Raw genomic sequence first — 27205 nt, 5'->3', positions numbered from 1 at the left:
TGTGTATGCATGTCCTTGACCTGATAAAGCCTTGTTTTCTGGCAACGGAAGCTGCAGGACACAGATGTCAGAAAGAGTTGTGTAAAGTATGTTCTGAACCTCAGCCCCTTGCTGACACGGGTTTGAGGGCAGATTAGGCAAACTCAGTTTCAGAATACCCTATATCAGTTGCCAAATGAGTCAAAATCCCATGGCAAGGTAATCTCTGCCAAATTCACTGACTTTCCAAATTTCTTTTCCAAATAATCCTCGGTTTGACATTTCAGATGGCTTTTAGCTTGGTGTCAAGGATAGCATACGGCTAAAAGGTGGTTTCTGTTGGGGAAATGATGCAAATTTTACTGGCTTGGAAAAAATTTGGTGATTTTAACAGGACTTCACTTGAGGCATTGAGTTCTTTCTGATCTAGAATTCATAAACTGACTCCAAAAGTGTCATGCAAAGATAAACACAGCGAACAGCTACAAACCAGACCAAGCAGGTTTGTAAAGGCAAACTTCCAAAGTCATACCTGTAGGATGGATTGAGAAGGCCAGAAGTCCACATGCTCAGATTGCAATGTCCTCTGGGAACTTGAATCTAGATTGGAAGAAAATACCAGATATGGACAGAATTGAAGTTTGCTGGAACAATGGAACTTTTTAGTGGATACAATACCCTCATTTGGTGGAAATAACGTGACAGAAAATGGCTTGCTAATAGAAATGTTCTTCTTTATTGTAGTTATCTAGATGCCATTTAAATTATTGAACAATCAGACTATTGAACCATTGGAATTACTGTGATGAGACCTTTGGTCAGTCAATTATCCCACTGTCTCCAAGAGTGATCTAAGACCTTCAAAGCAAGGCAGGAAAAAGATGGGTTTAGCTATGTACCAAACATAGTATTCCTTATTAGGCATCTTTTAATCTCTAGTACAAGATTGTCTTACATCTTAAAATGTTTTATTTAACACTATTTCAAAAGCACATCAGTAGTAACCATGGTTATCCTGGATTTTCTTTTTTTCATGTGGCAGCCAATCTCCTTTGAAGGTTTCTCAAATCGTAGCTTCACACATGCTGTGGCTCAACCTTTGCCATTTGTAACAGTCACTGTGTTCACCATCACACCAGTATTTGAAAAAAGGAGATGCCAAGCCTAAAAGTGCCAGGTGTGAAGTTGTGAAGGAGACAGATGTGGCAGGAGAAACAGCATTTACCAAACTGATAAACTCCACACTTTATTAGGGATATAAAGGAGCCAAATGATGACACAGCTATGTGTACCTGAAGTATTGCTCCGACAATTAAATCCAAAAAAACCCAAGTCCACAAGAAATGCTAGTTGTGGTGGCTCACCCATGACATGTGTAGCTGACCTTACTAATCAGATTGATGGGGAAAGTGAAATGCAAACCAGACACAGCGTTCCAGGCACTCCCCAATGAGTCACCATTGCAGCAGGCAACTCCAATGAGAAGTGCTGATGGCCGATTTTCCATTCTTTCCCCATATATTACTTCCTTAACACTACCCTTCACAAATTTCTCTTTCTTGTGCTGTTGAACGCATGTCTCTGAACAGCTCCTTCCTGTCGATCATCTGCCTGCAGCTCTCACCAGCGCTCAGGGTAATGGAGAAATGCCAGCATGTGACTCAAGTAGAGAGTTTGGCCACTGAGAATCCTCATTTGCAATTCGGAGAGACGACGCTCCTTCCAGCTGCCTACATCACTTGTGACTACCGAGGCACATACTTTCCCAAACCCATTTGCAGAATTTGCAGTGGCGGCACTCCGTAAGGGCATTGCCAGACAACAGGCTCCCATTGATTGGGACATTCTTTCTGTAAGTACGAACAAGCTGCAAGTCACACACCTGTCATCACAGCCGTGGTAACAGAGAACGGCCTTTTGTCTGGCTCAGACGTTTGGGTCTTGCGCTGCAACGTGTGGGCTCAGCCAATTGGTAAATAGGTTCGGGTAAGGTTACACAGGCAAAAGTGTACTGAGTGTGAACGTCTGGCCAAAATCATCCTATGCTAAATCCGGATTAAGGCAAACTATTTTCAGCAGGTAATTCTTGCATTGGCAAATAAAGCAGGAGGGAAATTGTTCTTAGATGTGGACAAAACTTCTTAAATCCTACGAACAATTTTGGCAGGGAAAAAAAGCAGGGAAAAGTATTCCAATAAATTCAGAAGTTTTGTTTTCATTTTGTAAACTCTTCACATCTGTTGGTTTTTTTTTAATGAATTAGAGTGGGTTATGTCATGCATAGTTTCTGATCAAATAAAATTTTCCAGATGACGTAGCTCCTTTGAGGATTTCTTTTGCACTTTTTTGAGAAATATTTTCATTTCGAGTCAACCCTAAGTAATTCTTTCACTCATTGAACTGCAATGCTCATTGTTAAGAGATGCTTCCCAGATCACCTGGAAATGCAGGACAGAACTATGCAGAAAAAGAAAAAAGGGCTTCCCATCTTTTAGCCCAACACTCCAGATGGGAGATATTGCTCTCTGAAGGCATTTTGCCTTAGTGAGATCATCTCTGACCGGTCACAACAGTGCTGAGCAGGTTGAACTACTCAGATGCAGAAATGAGCATCCCCAATCCAAAGCGCCAGCACCCGGCTGCCGTTTTACCTGTTCGGGAAGGCTGGGGCGGTCAGGAACAGCGAGGTTCAGCTCCGGAGCAGGTGTCAGACTCTGAACCCTCCCGAGTGGATGCTGCCTTTCAGATCCCAGGGACTGTTTCACGCTGCCTCTCCCGCCCCGAGGCCCGGCGCGCCGCTCCCGACGATGGGCGGCTGCCACCTGCCGTCGGGCTGCCCGGGGCCGGAGTCCGGTGCAGGCAGCAGCTTCCCAGCTGGGTGAATTCATCCCTGGTTTTACACTTCAGAATCGTTGCGATATGGAAGTTGTGGGGTTTTTTTTTTAATTATTGCTTTTTCTCATGAGAAAAAGCATGAGACATAATAATAGTTACCTACCTCCCTAATTCATAATCAGAGAAAAAACACAACAAACCATATCGCTACAGAAGTAGCGTGGGTAATTCTATAATTTGATGACAGTTTCCAAATCAGATCTACAGGGTAAATTACCTTCTATACATGAATGAATTATGTCAGTAGCAGCAGCAGCCTGATCTGTGCTCTTATTATTTGTAACAACAACAACAATGTCCAATGTCTCTTTGAAAAGTGCTGCTTGGAGAAGTTACAATTTTTAATGTTGTTGTTTTTCAAACTGCAGTTCTGGACTTGCTCCCCCTGAGCTGTGGGCCATGTAAACACCAGCACATGTTGCTTCCTACTCTGTTCAATATTAATATGGAACTAAAGGCAATAGAAGAATAGAGAAGAGAGGAATAAAAGGTGCAAAGCAGGCAATAGGCCTCATAATTGTGAAAAGCGGTGCCAAAGGTTATCAAATTCCTTAAGTAAATGTGCTTACTAACGGCTAGAGAAGCTTACTAACAAGAAGATGCTTAGGTCTCTGTAGTGTAAGAGATATTACTTAATGAAGGATTGATTTCTTTTTGTCTATTTCTCAGCAGAAACCCTGGGTGAAATCTCAGCTCTCTTTCAGAGGGCTGCCTGAGCTCATAAATACCCAGAAGTCAAAAATTAGAGTGCCTTGGTGCACAAAAGAGCTTTTTTCCTGTTTTTCACAATAGAGCTACAGAAAGCCTGGCTTTAGTGTTAGTTTTGTTTAATTCATGTGATTTCTCACTAGCCCTGACTCACCTGACAATGACTCACCTTGTTCAAGGTAAACTTTCATTTTATTGAATTAGCAGGAAAAGATGATGTGGAGAGCAGCCACCATTTATTGCACTGCTGTAAAGAGCCTGTGAAGAAGCGGTTTAGAGGATAAAGAATAGTTTACACTAGAAAAAAACAAAACAGACTTAACTATGACAACAAAACATGTTTCAATGCGGGGACCTATGGGGAAGAAGCAAAGCAGGATACAATCAATTTGAAAAGGCACAAGTAGCAAAGAATAAAAAATTCATCATTTGACTTATACTATAAGCACATAAAAGGTTTTTAAATACATATCAAGCTGCATCCCTAAAAACAAGTTAATCTTTCTGTGGTCTCCTTTGAAATTAAGGTGACATTTATGCATTTAGTCTATGTGCATCATTTCCAAATCAGCAAAGTTGAGAAAGGCTCAAGAATAACCCTCAAAATGAACTGCAGCTCGACAGAAAAAGAAACATCGAAAGAATTTGTCATGTTTAAGTATTGGATGAAAAGTTGGATTGTTCATCATTATTAAAGGATGATTAAAGCAAAATGAATCATGGATTGAGAAGACATATTCTTGAGTTTTTATTAGAAGCAATAAGAGAAAGGTGTCAACAAAATGATCTCTTACACATCTCTTGCCCTTAAGCTATTCCTACAAAGGGCGAGTTGGGAGAAAAAAAAATGGTAGATGAGTCAAGTATTTGCACTCTGTATTTCATATTTTTAACATATGCAAAGAAATCTTTTTAATTGACTATTTTGAAGCTGGACTGCCTATTTTCTACTGTAAAATGGGGAAAATGCCAGGCATCTTTTAGAAGGGTTTCGGGTCTCATGGAAGCATGTGCTGTGCAGGATGGTCCCAGTGCCACAGCCAGGCACAGGTTCCCTCTGCCTTTCGTGGGAAAGAAAGGCACGAGCTGAGGTCCCTGGGAGCCACCACGGGACCTCCTGTCTGTGCGGAGACACAGCACGGTGCCAACCAGGTTAGTCACAACCAGAGGCAGGGCTGGAGGCTGGCACACACCAACTCCCAGCTCTGCAAACAGCCCCGGCTGGGAGTAGCCTCGGTAAAAGCCATGCGACTGTATGGGCAACAACTGAGAGCGGAATAGACTTATAAATCCAGGATCACTGTGTTTTGACTGCACCACCTCACAACATTTACCTTCATGTAGTTCCTATTGCACTGAAGTTCTTTGGCAACAACCCGCCCCATGTTGTTGTTTGTTTTTTTTCAGTTCAGTTGCTTCCACACAGTTATATCTTTACTTAACCTTAATTGTCAGCACGAGCACCTGGGTGCAGCCAGATACACATTGGGGTTCATGGGAAGGTGTGAGGATGTCCTGTCCTGTGCTCACATGGACTGATTCATTGTACGTGGTGCTGCTGGCCGAGATCTTCTGGCCATTTCCAGGTATGGGTGAGTGTTTATTGCCAGGAGAGGGCCAACTCACTTTTCTTACAGCCAGCTGTACCTAGATCTATGCTGCTCTCATTTTACCTCCCCACAGGAGGATTAAACTAGTGGAGGTGTTCACTGCGTAGTCTCAACCTAAGCCAGTACTGAAGCTAGCCAGGAGACACACCTTTCCACCCAGAAGGCATTCCCTTTGGCACTGTTCCCAAAGGCAAAGTGCAATCACTCTGTACTAACAAGACCAATAGGTGCTTTCACCTGACGCACGTTTGCTTCTGGGCTTTATCTCGTCTATAATTTGCTTCCTTTAGTCAGTGTTACTCATTCAGCTGTCACCTGGATGGTTTTATTGTATTTCCTCAATGTTGATTTGTAGAGACATGCAAGGCTTTCTGATACTACAGGAATCTGGATTATATCAGCTAGAGATCTATAATGGGAGAGAATCTTCAAGTTTAGGATGTTACAAATCCATGAAACCCAAGGGACTGTCATTTTGGTCATGAGTCTGTATAATGAGCTAGTTCCAAAGAGCCTGACTGCAAAAGGTGTATTTTCTAGATGCCACACAGTCACCTGTTCTGCATTAGAAAAACCTCTGTCACAGCAATATCAGCACCTCCAGTCCTGTTGCTAAGGTGCTCTAGAATACATTGACAGATTAACTCAATATCTGAACTCAAACAAATCCTTGGATGGCTAGCAGAGAGTGCAGGAAGGAATCCCCACTGTTTGCCCTTGGAGGAGTATCTGCTAGGGTTTCTAACTGGCAGTCAGAATACGACCTCTGCCATCCAAAGCTTGACTTTGAAATGAATTTTGGGTGTTATGAGGACTGCAGTGGGGCGACAGATAAGAGAACATCATTACAACTGGTGCTGAAGGACAGGGAAGAAAACACTTGGCATTAAGTTCTCACCTTAAAAAACTGTATCCTAGACATTTTCAGGTTAATTTGTGAGGGGACACAATTTAACTAGCTATCGAAGAGCAAGCAATTCACAATGTTTGGGGACCTATCTTTGAAATGAGGAATGAACAAGCATTTTTGCATTTCTTCAAGAGTCTGAATGTCTTTTTCTTGAAGCCCAAGAACAAGGACTTGAGGTTTGGCATCTCTGTGAACCCTTGGGAGCCCTTTTGCAGTAAATATCTTTGAGCTCCCCAACCCTCTGCAAACTGATGCTGAGCATGTGTTTGGAGGTAAAGTTGTCATCCTGTTTTACTAGTGGGCAAAATGAAGCACCAAGCACCAAGTTTACATTGAAAGTACAAATCCCAAGCCTCAGTCATGGAGCATAGGTCAGGTCATACCCTGGTGACTAAATGGCACAGTGTGTCAGATAGTAACCTGGCACTCCTGAAGAGCTTCATTTAAATTAGGTGAATCTTCTTCATTTAAAGCACAAGAACTGATACGTGATTTTGAATCCAGGAGTAATTACTCCAAGCTGCATCAGACTTAGAAATCTTCTAATTTTTTTTTATTATTATTAATCTTGAATTCAGATGTGACAAATTAAAATCAACTCAGTTTTATTTCTTCCCCAGAAATATTGCTCTTCAGTACAAAATTAATATCAGAGAGCTGCCGTTGCAGCACTGATCACTCATGGGAGGAATCACACTGGGAGGTTAGAGCTGAACTGCAATGTCAGAACTGTGCATGAGACGTTTGTTTAGCTGCTGTCTTCTTATGCATAGCTCTTACTTTTGCTTTAGAGAAGCTACAGTTTTAAATATTAAATTTAATTATGAAGTTACTATCTGGTATCTTCAAAAACGTATAATATTACTGGATTTAAGTATTGCTGATGTTACTGGTAATGAGTAACAGTTAGATTGTAGATCTCTTGAATTGAGTATGAACCCTGAATATCTAATAATTCCTCTTTGCCTCTTTTTTATGTATTGAGAATTATTTTCATGTTGATAATTAAAAAAAAACCTATCAAAATATTTCTAAATGCATTCAAACACAAGAGACTAAAACAAGCATCACCGAATCAACAAGACTATGAAATCCCAAGACGCATGTCATATTTTTTTGTACCTGAAACAACGGGTTTTATGAACCAGGAGGATTTACAAGTCGTCCTCCTGTGCTTCCTGAAATTCCTGCGTTGTTTCTCCCAGCTCACTCACGTCACATTCGCCATACTGAGTTTATCTGCTGGTGTAAAGTCATTGACTTCCGTGGAGCTGTGCTGAAGGACAGGCTCATTCTGTTTAAAGCTGGGAGTTATCCTCAAATAAAGCTTTAGCTTGTAACAATCAAGAACTTGATGAGCAATACGGCAGGCTCACAGAGTATAACTGAAGGGCTGAGATTATTATTTCGGGAAGGGAAAGGGGCAGCAGAGGAGCTGACAGAGGTCATAGCTGATATTTCAGTGGAAGCTCATCTCCAGTGGTAGCAATAAAATTATATGATATTCTTATTCTTCACAGCCATTCACTGAAATTAATGTTTCCTTAATAATTTAAAGCTTTTATTTCTTCAGCGTACTAAAGTGAGGGCTACCCATGCTTATGTTTTCACTTGACAGAAGTTTAGCAAATCATATTTTTCCAGGAAATAAAATTGTCTCCAGCTGCCCTAATCCTTCAGTGACCTGAGAGACCTCTCCTGTGCTGAAGAGGAACGTTAACTCTGCACATCGCAGCAGCTGCTGGAATTCACGGCTGGAGTTGTACACAGAGTTTTCCCAGGTCGTGCTCTGTGAGCACGAAGCATGAAAACAAGGTGCCTAAGAGGCCAGCCAATGTTGTTTTCTTGGGAAAAGTCCAAAGAAAAGAAAAAGAAAAGAAAAGAAAAGAAAAGAAAAGAAAAGAAAAGAAAAGAAAAGAAAAGAAAAGAAAAGAAAAGAAAGAAAAGAAAAGAAAAGAAAAGAAAAGAAAAGAAAAGAAAAGAAAAGAAAGAAAAGAAAAGAAAAGAAAGAAAAGAAAAGAAAAGAAAGAAAAGAAAAGAAAAGAAAAGAATTTGGACATTTTCCTGAGCTCAAAGCCATGAGGGAAGCTGGTGGTGAAAGAAAGGTTTAAAATCAACACCATGACAGAAAGGCAGGGCCGCCAACACCGCTTCGCCTTCCTGGCAGCTGACACCAGGCATTTGCCATGCTGAAACCTGACTGTGGGGACTTGCCCCTTGCCTGAAAGCCAGCACTTAACCCTAGCTCAGCCCCCTTGTCTGCTTATACAATCCTAACCTCACACCCGGCTGCTCCTCAGGACAGAAAAGCATCATAGACGTGATCCACGTGCATCACGTAAACTCTTGAAGATAATTGCTTCTTTCTCTGCTGATGCTGTTGCAGGTTGATGCTGATCATGACCAGGCCAGTTTCTCACTGAAGTGAAGAATGCAGTACGTGATCCACAATAAGCCTTTTTTTCCCTACTTCTTTTTGGTAAGCCAAGCTCCTCACATGTTATATTTCAGGCTTGGGAAGGGGACGGGTGGCAGACTGATGGGGGGGAAGGACAGCCAGCAAGCTTCAAGGCTGTGACAGCTGGCAAAAGTCGTGACCCAGCCTTTGCAGAAACTGTATTAACGAAGTGAAATTTTTAACATAGTATTGTTATCATCAGTGCGTATTTGATGGAAACATAAAATGCTCATACAGGAGAATAATTGTGGCTCAAATGCCTGTCCCACCCACTGAGGCAGTACGTATACAATAACTCTTTGTTTCAGTCCTGACACAGTAACCTTTTATCTGTTCTAGAAGCTCCCACGTGAAGAAATAGCTGGTATATATTTTCTAATTCTCCCTCTTTAAATAAAATAGTGACAGCAGGAACCTGTTTTTTTGTGATGGGGGAAGGAGAGACAATAACAGATTGCTAGTTCTCTCCCTACATCAACACTGTGAACCACAGCCAGCGTCTGGAGAAACTAGAGGTTGCAATACATAGCTTGAAAAATCATGTTCAGGCTCTTTCTGGTAAGCAGCCCGAGCGAATGTTTCTCATTCAGCATGGTGTTTCAGCCGAAGCGTGCGAACCAAATTCTGCTTTCACGTTAGCGTGAATCTGGAGGGATCCCACTGGGTTTGGTGGAGTTATTTCAGAGTGAGACCACAGCAACCCAGGCTGCAGCCTCGCTCGTGGTCCCGCTGAGAGGTATGGGGAGCATGGTAATAATTACTGGTGATTCTGCTTCCCTGGAGCTCCCCATGCTGAAGCAATTACTCTCTCCTTTTCATTAGCCATTCAGACCGCATTGGCTAAATACAAGACAGATTCAACAATTAATAAGGACTCCATAAGAGACAGTGGGGAAAACCTACTTGCTGAAAACATAATTCTTCAGTAATGACTAGGCATCACTAACTGTAAAGGAGCCAGATCCAATAAAGCTTAAAACTTAAGTAGAACTTAAACAGAAACAGTTTTCCCTGTAACTCTGATTCAGGCATTTCAGTTCTGGAGGCACATGAGTTCAGATGTGCTTTTCTTTGTCTGGTTCAGAACAGCACCTGCTCTCCAAAAGATGGGGATGTTTGTGTTGCTGGTGTGATGTGTCTGACTCTTGCTCTTTCTTTCAAGCCCATGTCTGTTCCAAAGATTATGGATTTCACTCCAGGGATCAGGTGTTTAGGAGTGTCAGAATCTTATTTTGGGGTATATCAGTTGTTGAAGCCCCAGGTGTGTAACAATTTCAGTCACTGCACCACCTCTGCATTTCTGGAAACCTGCTCTACAGTGGGTGACATTGATCTGACAAATGCGAACACCAGAGGTCTCAAAGTTTCCTAGAAACTCAAAGTTACATCTGAAGACTAAGAGCAGCTGTGGTGTTTGCCATCTGCGCTGACATGTCAGACGGGACAGAGTCTCTCCCTTTCTTCTGAAATGACCGTATCAGTGTGCAAAGGCTCTCAGGGCCAGGACAGCCTTCCCTGAGACACCGTATTAAATGATGCATTTGGCCAACATTTTCATTGGGGAAAATTCCCACTGGGACATTTAGATGATATTAAATGTGGTTTGGACATTCAGATTAAGCTGAAACCACAGAATGGTGGAAAGGGAGATGGTTATGTAGCTCCTGATGGATTTATTCAGTTTCCACGAGAAATGACCCTACGTCACCAGCTCTGTTTACTTCAGAGTCTGCTTCCTTCCCGGGCTGGCTGGAACCGAAACACCTACTTCAGACTTGCAGCCCTGCTGGATTCCTTGTACGTCAGCCTGTTTCTCTGACCAAAGAAGGTAGAAATGTACCCAATTTACCATTTCCACAGGCTTCTTGGACAGGAATGAGATTGAACTCAATGAACTTGGAATTTTTCACTGTCAACAAAGCATCTTTTATTTCACAACTCATCCCTGTTTACAGCTGTTACTCAGCCATCTGTACAAGGCAAACCCTGCAGACCTCGGAGGCTGGCGTGTCCCACCTCGGGCAGTCGGTCTAGACCTGCTGGGGTGCTGTGGGCAGCTGGATCCTGCCAGGGGCTGGCCTGGCTCAGGGATTTAGATGGTTCACTGGGCTCCCTCCGCTTGGAATCTGGGACAAATTAAGCACCGCAAATGTTGGGCCAGTTCTCCCTCATCAGAAAGCAGAAGGAAGTCCGTGACTCACTTCATCCATCCTCTTGGGACTGAAATGGGAAAGGCTGAGTCAAAGCTTCATTTGTATTTTGTCTGAAACTGTCAGAATTTGGCTGGAGTTGTGCCTAAGTTTTTTTTTCCTCAGCTGTTCTGCTGCAGGTTCCTTCTCTCAGCTCTCTCTAGTGTTGCTGAGGGTGTATTGCTGCTCAACCCTCCAGCTCTGCTAAATAAACCTTGACCATAACAGCCAGATGGAAGTTCTCACCTTGAATTAACACATCAGCCCCTTTCAAGACTACCTGTAGCAAAAGGAGATGCAAATATCGACCAATTTTAATCCGCTCTTCAAATGTCAATATTCGAATGGCGTTGGCTCTCATTCCGGACACTGATAAGAGAAGCTGGCTCATCATACAGAATTGTTGGGAGCTCTGTGCCATTAATTAACAGGAAGTTTTATGCAGCTGTCAGATGCACAAGCTGAGCATTTCCTGCAGGGGAGAGAGAGTTATTTGCTGACAGTTTCATTATAGATTTTTGATAGAAAAAACAGCATTTCGATCGCTGAACAATTATGAGAGAGGCATGCAGTTTCCACTGCTTTGGAGAGGATTTTCCTCTGTGCCTGTTGTCCTCCCTCCCCTGCCACCCAGCTAAATAATTCCCAAGCATGAAGCAAAACAAAACTCACCGTGTGCACCTCTGGTCTGTCCTTGATGAATACATGGGATGTCTTTGAAACGGCTGTAAAAGAATAATAAAATCAGAGCTGAAATATGCCTCAAAGAATGGGTAGGTAATTGTCCATTAGGATCACACAACTGGGAAAAATTAAATCGGTATAAATGTCGCTCTGATCTCTCTAGTGTAATAAGGTTACACCAGTGTAATCAAGAAGAGCATCTCAGCAACTGCACATCAAATTAGCTCTCAGTATAATTGCACTGATGTTGGAGGAGTCACAGCAGAAAGACATTTCCTCTGATACTCGCTGTAGTTATTTCTCTTGTCGTAAGTGCTGCCAAACCAGGTCAGAAAAGGATGAGCTAGGAGGAGGAGGGGAGGGAGGAACAGCTTTGCTCTCAACATAAATAGCCTTGATACTGTGGAAAGACACATGGGGACACTGAGAGTGCTACATGGATTGCAAGTATATGACTCAGCTGCCAAAATTCAGGGATCAGACTTGAGAAAGGCGCTTCAGACGGGTGTCACATAACCTCCTGGTGTGTCCAGGTTCACACAGATTCACAGCGCAGCCTGTGCAGCATCCGAAGGAGACTCCTCCTCTCACTTAAGCACTTATGTTAAATGCCTGTAGCTAGGCAGTGACCTTTTCTTTTAAAAGTATCTAAATTATTCCTGCCCAATTCAAGTCATGCAGGGGAAAAAATGCCTGGATGGATAATGGGAAACATGATTCTGTGGAAAAGAAAGTGTACAAACATCCTTATTTTTTTCACGATGCACAGTAAGTTTTTAAGGCTGAATTTGATAACTTTTTAGGAGCGAATAGATCCATGGAAAGCAAAATATGGTGCAAACATATACTGAATCTTAATTATATTTTCTTAAAGAAATGAAGTATCTCTGGAATTAAATATTTACATCTTGCATTTCAAAATTACTTCATGATAACATTTAAACCCAAGGAGAAAGACCAATAAATAAATAAATAAAAGGTGAATGAAAACTAGTTCGGCGTCACTGAATGGGTGACTGCTTTCGCAGCCAGGTTGGTATTTTGTGCCTTAGCCCACAGGTAAGTTTTGTTGCCATCCCCACATGTGCTATCCAGAGACCATTCTTAAAATCATATTCTTTCTCTGGACAGGTTTATGAGGCTGAACTTGTGGGGCATCATCCGAGCTTGTAGGCAACGATTTGCAATATCGAAAGTGATACATTAAGGGAAAAATGAAAAAGATTCTTGACCAAATGCCTGAAGACCTGAGGGAATTCAGAATGTCCACTCATCCTCCCATGCGCTGCTGAGCTGGTGGGCATAACCAGAAGCTCCGTTTTCATGTTTATAGTTTCTTCATCATCCTCTGAAGCGTCTGACACTATTCACAGCCAGCACATCACCCTTGTTACAGATCTGTTTCTGTTTCTTTATCATGGCTAATAACAGAATTATATTCAAAACCGTAAAGTAACACAGAAATAAAAGTGCCATCCAGACGATATGAGAAGGTCACTAGGGAAAAAGATCATGGCAATTGCAATGGTACTCCAGTTTATTTGAATCTTGAGACACATACTGTGCAGACGACCCATACTTGAAACAAGCTCATTAATATATTTGAACACTTGAAGCTGACAGTCAAGTGATCTATGTACACCGGGCTTGGATGAAAGGAAGCCTAAAGAGAACTTCTGGGAACTCCTGGCCTCGGGATATTTCATTAATAATTAAGGAGAAGTTGACATTTTGGTTTTAGTATCTTCACATCACGACATTGTTAACAGCATTGCCAGTGGCACCGCTGTGCTGGGAGGAGCGTGTCTCCGTCGGAGCCTTGCAGCAGGAGCTCCAGCCAGTCCCCACACTGGTTTCTGGTGTCACCCTGTGTGAGCCTTTCACAACCCTTTGCTGTTGCTTTCTCAAACTTTAAAATAAAATTTTTTTGTTGGTATTACGACAGTCTATGGGAACCCCAGTTCCCAAATCCAAGTTTTATTGCCTGAGGTGGTGTGAAAACTCAGAACGAAAAGCCTTTCCCTGCTCCAGACGCCTTTGGTCTGAGCATGGGTTTAGTGACTCACGTAAGGGAGCAGTAAATTGTGACAACAGGCTTAAAATATAAACAGTCAGTTTGCACATTATGGAAGGATATTAAGATCCACTTTGACTACAGCAAACAGTCATGTCATTAAATGTAATTTGGTTTTTTTCTGCCATTGTGGGAAAAAAATCCCTGTTTGGAAGGGGTTTTTAGGTGTTCAGCACAATGTTGCAATTTCCAACCACAGAACATCCGTGTTGGGCAGCCCCGAAGCTGTAAAGTCAAGTATGCGTTTGAACAGGTTTGGGTGGCCAGAATGCTCAAGAACAGAAAATATTTCAAGAAGGGCTGGGAAGGTGGACTACTCCACCCCGCCGTGTGTTTGCACCCAGTGTTTGTGAGCACTCCCTGGGCTGATTACGGAGGCAGGGGCAGAGGCAGGAGCTGGGCGACCAGCACCTCACCTCGACCAGCTCCGGCTCCCGGGGTGCTGGGTGCCCCGGCCTCCTTCCCCCAGGTAACTCATGCTGCTCCTCTTGGTTTGGCTTTTCTTGGGGTTTGCTTTACTCCTCCTCTGCTGCCACTTCTGTCCCACACTTGACTTTAGTCTTGCATGTGCTCTCGTGCTAAATGATCCTAGGAGCTGCTGCTAGTGCTCAGCTTATTTTGTTTGGGCTTTAAAGTACCTGGTATAAATTTTCCCTTTGGGTGCACTGGCTTTTCCTGCAAAAGGGCAGAAGAATAAAAAGATCAGCTTTCTGACAGAGCTTTTCTACCAGCCGGGTTGGGATTGTTCACCTTCGTGGCATTGTTGAACTGTTCCCTCCCTGAAAGCCGAGGGTGTGAATGTTTGAACTATTTTGCTTTTCCCATTTGGCTACAATGCAGAGTGGCTGAAAGAATTGTATTAAAAACTGCCCCTAGAGCCCTAAGGACTTTAATTCTGCATGTCCTGGATGCACGGCCAGCTGCCAGGTAGCTATTCAAATTGTTCTTGGGTGTTTCTTGTTTGCTCTAGGTGAGTCATCTCAATCCTTCCTTCTCCCGTCCCTTCATTACTGTCTATTGTGTGTCCACTTCTCCTTAGCCACTGACAATGCTCAGGTGCATTTGTCCCCAGGTGTCATCATACCCAACACGTGTCTGAGTTATCTTTTTCTGCAAGATAGCAACTGAGAGCTGCACTGAAGGAAGGTAAGGAGACTTTCTAAAACCCTATCCTATTATGAGTCCTTCCTTGGCTCCACGGGAATCAGAGCAGGAGCTTCTGCCTTTCTAGCTGGACACTGATTGACATGTCCCCATGTTCACCACTTTTCCAAGAGACAGGATAAGGGACAGGGACATACTAAAGAGGATCCAGTCTTTGCCCTGCGGCCACAACACAGGCTGCTTTTTGCATGAATTAGTGAATTCTAGGTCCTTCCTTTGCCTCTGGAATATATTTAAGTTTATTTAAGTCTTTCCGTGACACCTGCAGAGTGAACATATCTATAGTGAAATGAGATGCAAACAGGACTAATTTGATTATTTTTTCTGAAATATAAGTACAACATATGGCAACTTTTAGTGAGGCATTAATTATGTACTTTTTATATTACTAGACACTGTGACACGAGCTATTGTAATATTCTAGGTTGGTCAATACAGTAGAAGGTCAGGCTTATCTGCCTTTAGCCAGAGTACACAGCAGATCACAGATTTTGTTGTAATATTCTCTTGTAGTTTTCAAAGCTCTTACCACTCTGTCAGGACCAAAACAATGATTTTTGAGAGTGAGAGAAGAAGGGAAGTTTTACCAAGCCTTGAGCTCATGCTCGGGGCACACTATGGTTCATATAAAGTTTTTAAAAATCTAAAAACTGTAGTTTCCTTTTGGATTATTTTCTGCATTACAAGAGAAGCAGTGAAGCATAATTTGAGAAAGGAACTGTGTCAGTGCTGTGTCTGATCTGGAGGCTGGTAGTTCGTGTTCCTTTTTAAACAAGTCGGGCTGCATTCCAGGTGGTCTGAATGAGCCCCCCTCAGGGATAATATCCTTGGAATTTAATCGAAAAGACTGTATCTAGAAAGGAAGCCTAAGGATGAGAATGAGCTCAATCCAGTTCCTCTCCACTTCTAAGGGTTTTCTTCTCATTTTGAAAAAAAAGTGTTCTTGTGTCAGGATCAGCTTTTTTCTCTTCTCAATCCTCAAAAATTGTCCTGTTTCTGTAAATGTTGTCGAACCTCCTCTCATAAAATAGATACCTTGCCAGCAACACCTCTTAGGTCTGGTGGAGGTTTGCTCCATACTCACAGCTTACTACAGAGACCAGCTTTGTGCTTTTCTGACATAGAACAAAGGGCACAAATAGATCCTGTCTGGTGGCTGTACCACTAATAAATAACCATGATTAATAACCGAGACGTACCAAAAACACCCAATGGAGGCACGAAGTCAGCATCCCAAGAGATGACGTAGGGTTCACAGCTGGACGAGGTCCTCAGTGGTTGACAGTGTCTGATTCTGCACACCAGGAGCGAGTGCGTGGCCAGATCCTGAGAGCTCCCCAAGACTCGTGGTCCTCAGGCAACTCACCGCACACTGGGAGTCCTCAGCATCTTCTGAAAATCTGTTTGCTTGTGTGAGGACTGTAGCTGGGTGCCAGAATGGGGCTTGGTACTCAGGTTTTTGGAGCCTCCATTCAAAAGGGTGGTCTTTGTAAAAGCATTGGTGAAAAAAGACACCAAATGAGAGACTTGTGGGAACCCCTTATTTTTCCTAAAATCTTCTTGGCTCCACATTTAATAATTTTATCTTCAAGAGAAGGTGTTGCAAATGAGACAAAAATTGATTTGTTAATATAAACTGGAGTGCTGAGCACACTGTGGAAAATGTAACTGTTTCACGTTAATGACTGAGCTGGAGCAGAGCTCGTTTATGTAAATCTAGAGCCACATATGGGTGCAGTTGGATGCAATTACCTCTGCAGCAACAACTTCTAGATGCGATGGCAGAAGCGAATATCTGGGACATGACTTGCTTGGCAACTCGAAACTCTGCCAATTTGATACCATTTTGTACGTGTGTATTATCACTGCTGCTGATACTCGGTTTTGTCTATAGGTGGCAGTGACCTTTCATTTTTTCTGTAAAATAGGGCCGAATCATACGTACATATATGTCTTCCTAATTTTTCTAAGGAATCTGGGCCGGGGCTGTGGGGCTGTGCCATTGACTGTACCCAGAGGAACGGCCACAGGCTTGTCACCTTCCTTCAGTTAGCCACTTTGCCCCAGAGGATGCCACATGTATACTTGCTCATACAGTGCAAAAATCAATGCAATACAATAATCAATTACTGTTGCAAGGAGGGAAAAAGTCTGAACACGTATTATATATGTGCCTGGTGGAGAACTGCATTTGGTATTTTGAGATCACATTCCAAAAGGGTTATGTAGCAAGTTTTTCCCAGCCTTTTAGCAAAAATAGCCTCCAAGTCTTGCTCAGCTTCCTATAAGAGAGAATTCCGGTAAGTGAAAATCTTCAAAAATTCCACGACCACTGTGTGTGTTTTATTTCAGTGAGAATGATAAACTTGATTGTAGAAAATGAGTATTCTCTTAGAGTAAAATATGCCAGAGATCAGAGCCTGTGATCTCTGCTCTGGATCTGTTAAAGATAACTTACCTGACGTGAGTAGAACTGCATCAACAGGAAACTGGAGTTATTGAGAATCAAGCTACAAATCATTGTCAAAATAAATAAAAAAATAAAGGAATTCACTTTTCTCACTCCCTGCAGATATGTACTGATTTTACAGCACATGTGAAAAAGGATGCACGTAACCTGCAAATATTCCATCCTCTGTCTAAGTTGTCTTCTGGCATAAACCAGGCAGCCTTGTGAATGGAAAACAAAAGTAAATCCTCTACATTCAACCAGATACTAAATTTACCATCGAGACTAAGCAGTAGGGTTTGAATCTTGTTTTCTTCTCTTATGATAGGATAATGCTTAAAGTTGCTAGGAAACAGAATTACATAGCAAGGACAAGAGACCATTGTACCTCCATGGGGAAATGTTGGCTGTTTTCCACTGTAAATCAGAAGTTCTGATTTATAGTGGAAACATCAGCTGAGAAGATAAAATCCCTGTAAAACAACTCTGTACTCTGGAATCAAGGCTCAGTCCTTCAGTCACTATTTATGCAGCGATTCTCAGCAGCAGTTCATGTTTCAGCATCAGTGGGGGCCGTTCAGTGTCCAGCGCAGCCCTCGGCACTCAGCAGAGAACAATAACCGTCTCCGGAGGGAGGCCCAGCTTGGATTTCACATCAGCTAGGACGCAGCATAAAATAGAAACCAGATCTGGACCATCCTTGTAAAGCAAAGGTTTGTAGATTGGGCTTAGCAAAAAACCACGACCAGCTGGAGTTCTGTAAACAGTAACTGGAAGCAGACACTGGGGGCTGTGGGCTGAAAGGAAAGCTGCCCCCAGATCTCACGCTCAAATTCTAGGGAAAGTGATTTAGCAAAACTACTGTTTTCCTCCTTTTCTCCAGTAGCCAAGGGTTAATTAAAACACAAAAGAAGTTGCTCTCATCCATACCTCTGTGGCTTCACTGATTCTTACAGGCACAAACCAGAGCAATAATAAAACAGAAGAGCACTTGGTACTATGGGGGTTGTGCAGGACATCCAACGGGATGAGCACTGAGGCTGGAGCTGGCTGCAGCTCTCCTTCCTCTCTGTGGAGACTTTCCTCTTTCAAGGTGTGGCTCAGAATAGCCTCTCCTTATTGTTTATTTGTGTAGCTTTAACAGTATATATACATATATATATAACCTGAGCCAAAGTCAATAGGAATCTTCCTCTTGACTTCAGTCTGGTTTGCCCTTCAACCATGTTGCATGGAGTGTGTTTGGCCTCAAAGAATTTACAGTCCTAAAGCATACTGAGTTCAGATGGTAGATAAATGTATTTTAAATTAAGGGAAAAAGAAAATTAAAAAAAAGAAAAAGAACCAAAACAAAACACCCAACAGGTTTATGTGTAGTTGTACATAGGAAAGAGGCTAAAATTGAATCAAACACATTGCTCCTAAAACAAAGTTTAAAAAAGTTTAAAGAAATCAGAACAGTTTTATTAGGTGTTGAATTATCTAATGTACTAATAGTAATTAACTCCCCAAGATTATGCCTGGATTGTAGTCAGAGCTGTGACTCCAGGAGGTAGGAACATGCAAAAGCCATTTAAAAGCAGCTGGCTCAGGTATCGGTAGTGACAACACAAGGTGCTTGATAAACACATCCAGGACCACCCATGAATGCTGCAGTGGCTGGTTCATGTTGTCTCTGACTTGCTGCAGCTACAGCCTGGGCAATGCTCGAACGAGCCAGGGAAACATAGCACAGCTACATCTGTGAGCCATAGTAAACCGGTGGAGCTGTCTCGAGCAGGCTAAATACCTCCACAGCCACAGGAAAGAATTTTCCCCGGAGGATTTGTTATACCCAACTACCTGACATACAGGGCCTAATTCCTGGAGTTTACATACATGATTGCTTTACATGCTGCCTCTTTTCTCTCTTCTTTTTTTGAATGAAAAGCAAACGAAAATGTAAAACCCCACTAAGTTGCTGTAATTTATTCACATATTTTGGTCTTTTTCACTTTATTCTGCTGCTAACTCCATGTTACTATCAACTGAGTCCTAATGAATGATGCAAGTGTGATTACATCCAGTGTTCCACAACAAACAAGAAAAGTTTGTTAGTTTGTACCATTTTCAGTGAGCAGCTGTGAGCCCCTATGTGTAATCGGGTCTGAGTAAGACAGGTTGGTGCAGACTGACGACTGGGGCAAGTGCCTTTAGGGAAGCAGGTGGGGTTTATTAGGAATTTAAAAAGCCTGTCAAGGTCTGTCACCATTGGCTGTCTCTTAATTGGAATGAGGCAGTAAATTCATATTAATAAGCACGAAATAGCTATTTGGGGTTTTTTCCTCCTCCACCTTACAGGAATCATGGGGAATACAATGAGTGTCCCAGAGGAAGCTGAAGAAGACAATACATGCACAGTAAAGAGCTATCAGGTAAGCAAGAGCTGCCCACTCTCATCTCCCCTGGCTATTGCATACTGCAATTTTCAAACCTCATGATGTACCAGTCATAAGAACTGTATTCTTTGCTATTTCAGGCTCTATCTGAATCTCCTGACAATATTAAAAATGGATCTGTTGCATTTGTTCAGACTCATTCTCCTGCAATGAATGGTGAAGGTATGTACCAGGAAAGGGTGGCATATTTGCATTTCTTTTGCCGCCAGACAGGCAGAGATAGGTTTATACTGGAGCAACAATAAATACTAGTGAATGGTCTTGAAATAAAAGATAACCTTATGTTTTAGCTTTTACTTGTGAATCAGTCCCTGTGGTTTTTCAGAAGCTTGAAAGTTTAAAGATAACAAAGAGTTAAATAAGAAAATATTTTCAAAATCCTCTGGAACCTGTTTGTTTAGTTGTTCTAAGAATTTGGTTCTGCATCTGGTCTGCAAAAAGTGGTTTTATAGACTGACGATTTAGGTCAGTGCGCAGTACTATAAGGCAGGAGTGGTTTGGCACTGGTCCCTTTCAGGTTGCTGCACAATCCTCAGGGTGTCCTGTGACAAACTACCTCTGCTTGGGCTCTGGTGGAAACAGTGCCTCTAACGAGCCTTGGTGGGGTCATGGCTGCGAGGAGCACAAACTGGGGCTCTTGGAAGGGATATAACACAGCAACAGCATCAATGCAAGAGTCAGTGGCCTGTTAGTGAGGTTCTGTGTTTGTGAGGGACATAAAGAAATGTTTTGCAGACTGGAATAAGAGGGCAGTTCATGCATTGCAAGGGAGAGCAGGTTGCCTTTAAATAATGTCACGGCGTCTTTACTGGGTGATGTTGTTGTGCTCGGATGCCAGATTGAAATATCCACTGGTGTGGAAACTGATAGTCTGGAGGGGATGCAGGAGACTACAAAAAAACAAACAAACAAGGAGACTGAATGCCCTGGAAAGAGTAAACTTATGCAGGCTAGAAACTAAATTTGTTGAGCTTTAAAACATTCCCCAAGTATTGTGGAGTAATCTCTGAAAGACAAATGTTTGTGCTGTTGATCAGGCTGCTTTGCTTCGCTCACTGGTCATAGTGAGCACAACTCTGGGGGACTACGCAGAAACTGGGCTGTTACATAAGAGAGCCACTGTAATCTTCTGTTTATGAAAGAAATCAGCTTTGTGCCCTAGACTTAAAGTTCCATGCTCAGACTGCTTAATAATAATGCCTAAAGCTAGGCAGGCTAGAACTGTACAAAGCTTTGCAGAAATGGAGTATCTTGGGATGGATAGAGGCGGTAAGACAGTGATGGGCCAGAAAAATGACTGTTGTCTTGCTCCAGGTAACACTGATCTGCTTACCAATGAGCTCAGTGCCTCTCACTTGGTTTAAGTTTTGTAAGGAGCTTAAGGAAGGTGTTTCAGGGGATACCTGGAGTTGGCACAATGTGGCTTACCCTGCTGATCTGGCATTTTAGCTACATGACTCTGAGGGATGCTTACCAAGTGCCCTGGGTTGTTACAATATCAAATGTAGGAAAGGGTAATGGAATCATGCAAGCCCAGAAGAGATGTATTAATGTAAATTATTTAAAGCCCAGAGTTGAAAAGTTATCTCCACGTATTCATGGGCAATTGCCCTCATCCACAGACATGTGTGTCTCTCCTCATCTTTCAGCACCTCATTAATTTCTCCTTCCACCTCTGCCGGCTTTGGAGCCTTTTTGAGCAGCATTCACTGGGAGCAGGGCTGCTTCTGTTCATGTCTCTGCAGGTTCAGCCACGTTAATTTTACTAGTGTTTTCCTTGCGTTGGATTTTTTTCTAATTTTAGAATACAATAAAACCCAAAAATTCTCTCCGATCTCTGTAAGGAAAGAAAATATTATTGTATTATTCATTAAGAGAATCCTCTCAGCCTGTTACATCCAGTTGAAAAATCTAAGCTTAGACAAAAATAATCAAAGACTGGTATGGCAATAAGCAGATGGTACTGATTACAGTTCAGATTCTCTGTTCCATGGCTAATTTCCTAATGCTATTTAGTTACAAGTCAGTTTAAATGGTTGCCTACTAGAAAATAAAAGCCTGTAGCTGTGTGTTTGTGCTGATGTAAAACCAGCAGAGTTCTGGAAAGTAAATAAAAGCCACATGATTTACACTGTCTGAAGACCTAGAGAATAAGTGTACGTTTTATTCTTAATATATAAAATGAAGCCTGTGGCATTGTTTTACTTAAATAGATTACCTAATTAATGTAATTATTAAATCAGTTCAAGTAGCAAGTTGAAAAATTGGACTGTCCTGTGTTGATATTACTTGTGTTTTAACTTTATTGATGTTTAAAAAGCGGTTAAAATCAGGAACTATTTAGATATCACTGAAATCGCACTAGTTTGTGTAGTGTAATCAAGGTCTTGGTGAAATAAAAGTGGAAGTTCTGTTTGGAGATAGAAGTTATTCCTATAAAAAATGATAGTATTTCTAAAATGAAAAAATGCAAGAAATAGTGCTGTAATCTATTTTATGGTTATAAAGTGAGCGCTGCTGGAGAAGACAAAATTGCTGCAGAAAAAGCAAGTGAAGCAAGAGGATTTTATTAATAGTGTTAGATGTGTTTGTGGTCTTTGCCTTGTTAGTTTGCATTTCTGTGATTGCCAGTGATCTGACCATGTGCTGTGCATTAAATGGTATAGTTGATAAATGAGTCTATGAAATCTATCTCTGCTAATATAATGAAAAAAGAATCCAGAGAGTTAACTTAATATGACCGGAGGAAGTAATGTTATTTGGAAGAGTCCCGTCACCATCTGCTTCACATCTGGGTGAGCAGATTGGTGACTGATTCCCTACATTTGCTGCTTCTGCTCAAACAGGCTGACAGATGTGTGGACTTAGGGATTCTTTCCATGACTTGCCTTTCCTGCTCCTATCGATTATCAGGGCTGCAGACATTGCACAGTGCTACCATCTACCTTCTCCTCCTGTAATGCCATTTCAATAGCAGTAGTGCCCTTACTGCTACTTCATGACATTTTGCTCTACAAGCAAAAAGGTAACAAACCTGATCCTGACTTTTCCTAATGTTTTGTGTTGCCCTTTTTGAATTTTAAGCAATATAAGTATTTGGTGGACAACAGGGGAAGGGAAGAAGGCCAGAACTAAAAGTATATATCTCTGACATTTGCACTACATAGAGCAGAAACGTATCAGGAAGACAAAATGGGAATAAATTTGTTTATATTTGAGTGGCAGTTACATGCAGACTAAAACAATGACCAGCACATAAAAAGAAAGACTGGACAAGGAAGAAAAGTTCAGTCAAGATGCAACTCCTTTGTTCCAGAGGATAAATCTGATTCAGCAAATTCTGCTACTAGCCAGTATCTAACACAACTGGGTGTATTGCAATAATTCTGCATCCCTGTGAGGTGTGAAATATGATGCATTTTTATCTTTAAGAACAATCATTACCATTCTTGCTGCTAGCTTCTTTTCCTCTATTTCCATTAATTTAATTAAATCTGATGGGTAAATAACTATGCGAGTTAACTTAGTGAAACAAAATTTTTCTAGCATAAATGTCAAATTTTTTTGCAATCTTGTTTAACTATTCCATGCAAATAGAGTATCAATATTTGTGGGTTTTTTTTAAGAAAGGAGGAAAATGTTTTATTTTGGAATTCTCTAATGCTTGTGAAAACTCAGGCATTTAGTCTTGTCACAACAGATTTTGGGGATCTCCCACACAAACATGAGGTGTACTTGGAGATCTGAAAACTCTACATCTACTATAGCATTATGATACCAACTCCATTCTAAATAACGAAAGGAAAAATTAACCTACCCAATATCTACAAAAATATATCACTATATATTACTATGTGTCAGTATTAGCCATGAGGGTGTGTATAACTACTGAAACCAGACTCGCAATGGAAGGCTAAGGAAAAGGAGGGTGTTTTAAGAAAGCAGCTGAAGGATTTAACTTGGGCAAATTGAGCATCAGAAATAGACGCCTACCTAGTACGTGGCTTACGCTGCTGCCAGGCATAAAAAGAGCAAAGTAAGCGCCACTGAAAATCAGGTTATAGTGGAGGAGGGGGGAAGGCAGTCTGGAAGTGCTGGACAGAAATGCTTTTGGTCCCACTTGAGGGAGTTTGGCTGCCATCTGTTATGTGCACCAGGCTGATGTCTGGTTATGTTCCCACTGATTAGCAAAAGCAAATCAGCTGACAAAAGCTCAGGCAGCCTTTTCCTTTATGTTGGGCTGGCAGCTCTGAACTTCCTTTCATGTCAGTCACATCCACAGGATTCCTGCCTGCATCTGCTGTTCCCTCTGGTTGAGAGCTGCATCTTGCTCCCAAACACATGTGAAATAGGTGCTTTGCTGCAGGCACTTGACACCGATGCTTTCTGAGCTCTGCTGCCTGCCCATGGGATTCTGGGTACATTAGGTCCCATAATGAACAGAAATAATTCCATATCTATATGGTCAGCTTGAAGGCTATGTTCACCTTAAAGCTTTGTCCGTTATAATAGTTTATTTGCTGGCTCAGGCTATTAAAAGCTAAGAAGTTACTTTTTAAAATTCAGTGCCAATTCTACAGGCTTGGTCCCACCCTGTGTCAGCAAACACAGTGCTGTTCTTCATCCTCAGCCTATGGAAGTGCTTAAAATGTTTAAAGGTACAAAAAGAGGGGGGAGAAAGTCCATCAGCAATTACTTCTGAGCAGGGAAATTATATTGACATAACGTTGTGTTAACCACTGCTCTTCTCTGTACAGTTTTTCTTATAAATTGAGGAAAAAATATTGGTCTAATCTAGCAAATTTCTTTAAAAATCCTTATTTTGAGTGTGTTCTTACAGAAGAGGGACTTTATGCAGCTACAGTATTGCCTTTTTAACATATCCTGATGAAGTGAAAGGGAAGGAAGGACAAATCTTCTGCAGTGTAACTGTCTCTTGTTAAATACTTGAAAGGAAAATGCCTGTGCAGCAGTAGTATGAAAGGCAATCTCACAGCAGTGCCGTAAATTGTGAACTGATCTTAGTTTCAGAGCAGTTCTTAATCTCATTCAGAGTGAGTAGCTTTGATCTACTTGCAGACCTGACCTAGAATTTAGGAGATTTTGCTTCTATTCCTAATTCTGCCTCTGGATTATGGAATAATTTTGGAAAGCAAGGCACTTCTATGTCTCTTTAGAAACAAAGATATCATTCACTTTCCATCCAAATACTGCAGTTTCAAAGCCTTTCTTCTTCACGGTTTGCTGTGAATGTGGCATGAGTCAAGCTCTTCTGTTCAGCCCACCGCAGTAGTGTCTCCTCACTAGCGGTGGGATCTGCTTTGCCTGGTGCCTGAGCAGACTTTCTCTGAAAGAGTTTGAACTGTTTTGACACAAGAGACATGCTGCAGAGCTCATGCCAGTGATACTTTCCAGGTCTTTCATTCCTTCCATGATAATTAGAGATAAAAGGAGCTTGATAGGTTCATGAGCTACTCTTTGGTTGGTTTTCTTAATGATGAGCTTATATTCCTATTTTTATACTAAAGACAGTGTTCCTGTGTTTCATTTTTTTATCTGTTACATAAAGCAGAAGTTCAGCATCTATTACAATTATTTTCCAATGGATATTGTTTCTGCTTTCTTTAGCTGGGGAAGGGTTTGCTTTTTGCTTCCATCCCAAGTTTCCAACTATAATTAGAAGTTGATGCTTCAGTACTTTTTCATCTAGTACTACAGGAGACTTAGAAAACTATAACTGATACTTAGTGGCCCTGATTGAATAGGTAGTTAAGTAGCTAGTTATTTGTACCTTTTCTTTGCATGTCAGGGTGTTGAAATAGGTGTTCATGAAATATTGCGGAAGAATATTGCTGGCAAAGGATTCTTGCCAGTGTGTTATTTTCTTACATGAATAGTAACAGAGAATCCAGGGAAAGAAATTTTCTCTGTTAGAGTGCACACAAAGAAGCGAAAATCTATTTACCCAGAGAGAACAGGTTGTACAGAGGTGCTCTGGCCTCTCTGCACGCTTGCATACGCTCAAAACACAATCAGAAAGCAAATGTCAGATGAAAAATGTGAGAAGTAGAGAAGTTAGGAGCCAGCTCCCTGACAGCTGGTGAAGCGCTGGCCACCGTTGTGAATCCTGTGGCCACAGCCCTTACTCTGTCAGCTGTTGCCTCCACTGCCAGCGAGTATCTCAGTAAAGTTGCTGGAGATTCATGCTGGTGTGCTGGCACGCTGGGCACTTCTCATCTCTCAGGGTTATGGGAGTTCCCACCTCCTGCTAGGCAGGACCAACCCTGAACTGTGCAACATGGGTTCAGCAGGGACACCTGGTCATAGAAGTGAGGCTGTGGAGAAGGGGCTGCCACAGCTGGATGTTGAGGCTCTGTTCTCCTCCTGCATTTGCCCAGGGACACAACCAGGGTCCCCGGGTGCTGCTGCAGGAGGACAGTGTCAAATGGACACGTGTTATACAGCGCTCAGTGATGCTTGTGTGTTGTGCAAAATCCTTGGGGCAGGGTGGAAAGTTGGGGTAGCTGTGAAAAGCTAAGGGGTAGTTTTGAAAGCTGTGATCTGAAGATATTCTGCTTTCCTGATCTTAAAAAGGAATATAAAAGCTGAAACTGAACACTAAAGATCTGTACTGTGGAAGACAGGCATTTCAGTCAGGTTTTGTTGGTATCTGGGGTTTTATTTCTGCTGAAGTGAAATGTGAAGGGCATAATATTGACTAGACTATTACAATTATGATTTGAAATAATTTCAATTTTACAGTGAAACTGACAATTTTAAAATTGTAATTTAGCAAGTCAGTTTGAGACTGTCAGTTTTATGCAGTTATAATTAAGTAGTTCTAAATTCATCCTTGAAATCTGTGTGGGTGATTGACAGGGAAATCAGACATGTATTCTAGTCAAAGCAGGGAAGAGAAGTTCAAGATGATGCGGAGCTGTAAGGTTCACCTCTCAACAAACCTCCTCTTGTTTACTGGGGTTTCACACCACATAATCTGGGATTCTGTCTCCAATCTGCAAAACAGACACAATAAAGATTTTTTTCTTTTGTCTTCTGTGAAGCAGGAGCCTTCTCCTCCTGTCTGCAAATGCAATATTAGGGGTTTTCACCTCAGCTGTATTATCAAGTTGAAATTGTAACATAAAAATCATAAAACACACTTTTAGGATGAAATATTTTTTCACATCTAAAGTGTGACGGCCATGTGTGTACACAAGTGTGAATTATTTGTGAGAAGTTTCAGGGACGGGGAGGGGAATGTGAGTAAGAGCCATATTGTCTGGCTAAAAAGTCAGAAGCGTTAGGCTCAGATGTGATTTATAAGTATTCAAATCAGGCTTAAACTAACCACAGACAATAGAGGAGAAAGTGCAAGTAGAAACTGCACTATGGAGAGCAGGCAGCAAGGCAAGGAGCAGTGTTGGAAAGATGAATGAAATAAGCCATGACTGCAGAGCCCTGTGGGGAGTTTGGCAAGCCAGGAAACGAAAACAGTCCTGGCAATTTCCGTTCTTTTTTCCCATTTAGCTTTGACAGAGGAAAGTGTAATATATTAATACAGAACTTTCTCAAGTTTGATTTTTTTTTTTGCATATCACTACTTCAATTTTACTGGAAATTAAAATATCCTCAGCATGTCCACTG

General features: G+C 41.8%; 1 protein-coding gene across 1 annotated transcript in view; it reads left to right on the top strand.

The window, feature by feature from the left end:
- Positions 1 to 19465: 19465 nt before the first annotated feature.
- BCAS1 (brain enriched myelin associated protein 1) overlaps positions 19466 to 27205 on the top strand; it is a 47465-nt gene continuing 39725 nt past the window's right edge. The window contains exons 1-2 of the mRNA XM_086623033.1: positions 19466 to 19534; positions 19639 to 19720. Coding sequence (XP_086479159.1) covers positions 19466 to 19534; positions 19639 to 19720 — 151 coding nt within the window. The remainder of the gene's footprint in view (positions 19535 to 19638; positions 19721 to 27205) is intronic.

This window comes from Tauraco erythrolophus, chromosome 18, assembly GCF_009769465.1.
Source record: "Tauraco erythrolophus isolate bTauEry1 chromosome 18, bTauEry1.pri, whole genome shotgun sequence".
Taxonomy (NCBI): domain Eukaryota; kingdom Metazoa; phylum Chordata; class Aves; order Musophagiformes; family Musophagidae; genus Tauraco; species Tauraco erythrolophus.
Note: the sequence above shows the minus strand (reverse complement) of the source record. Positions and strands in the feature narration are given on the sequence as shown.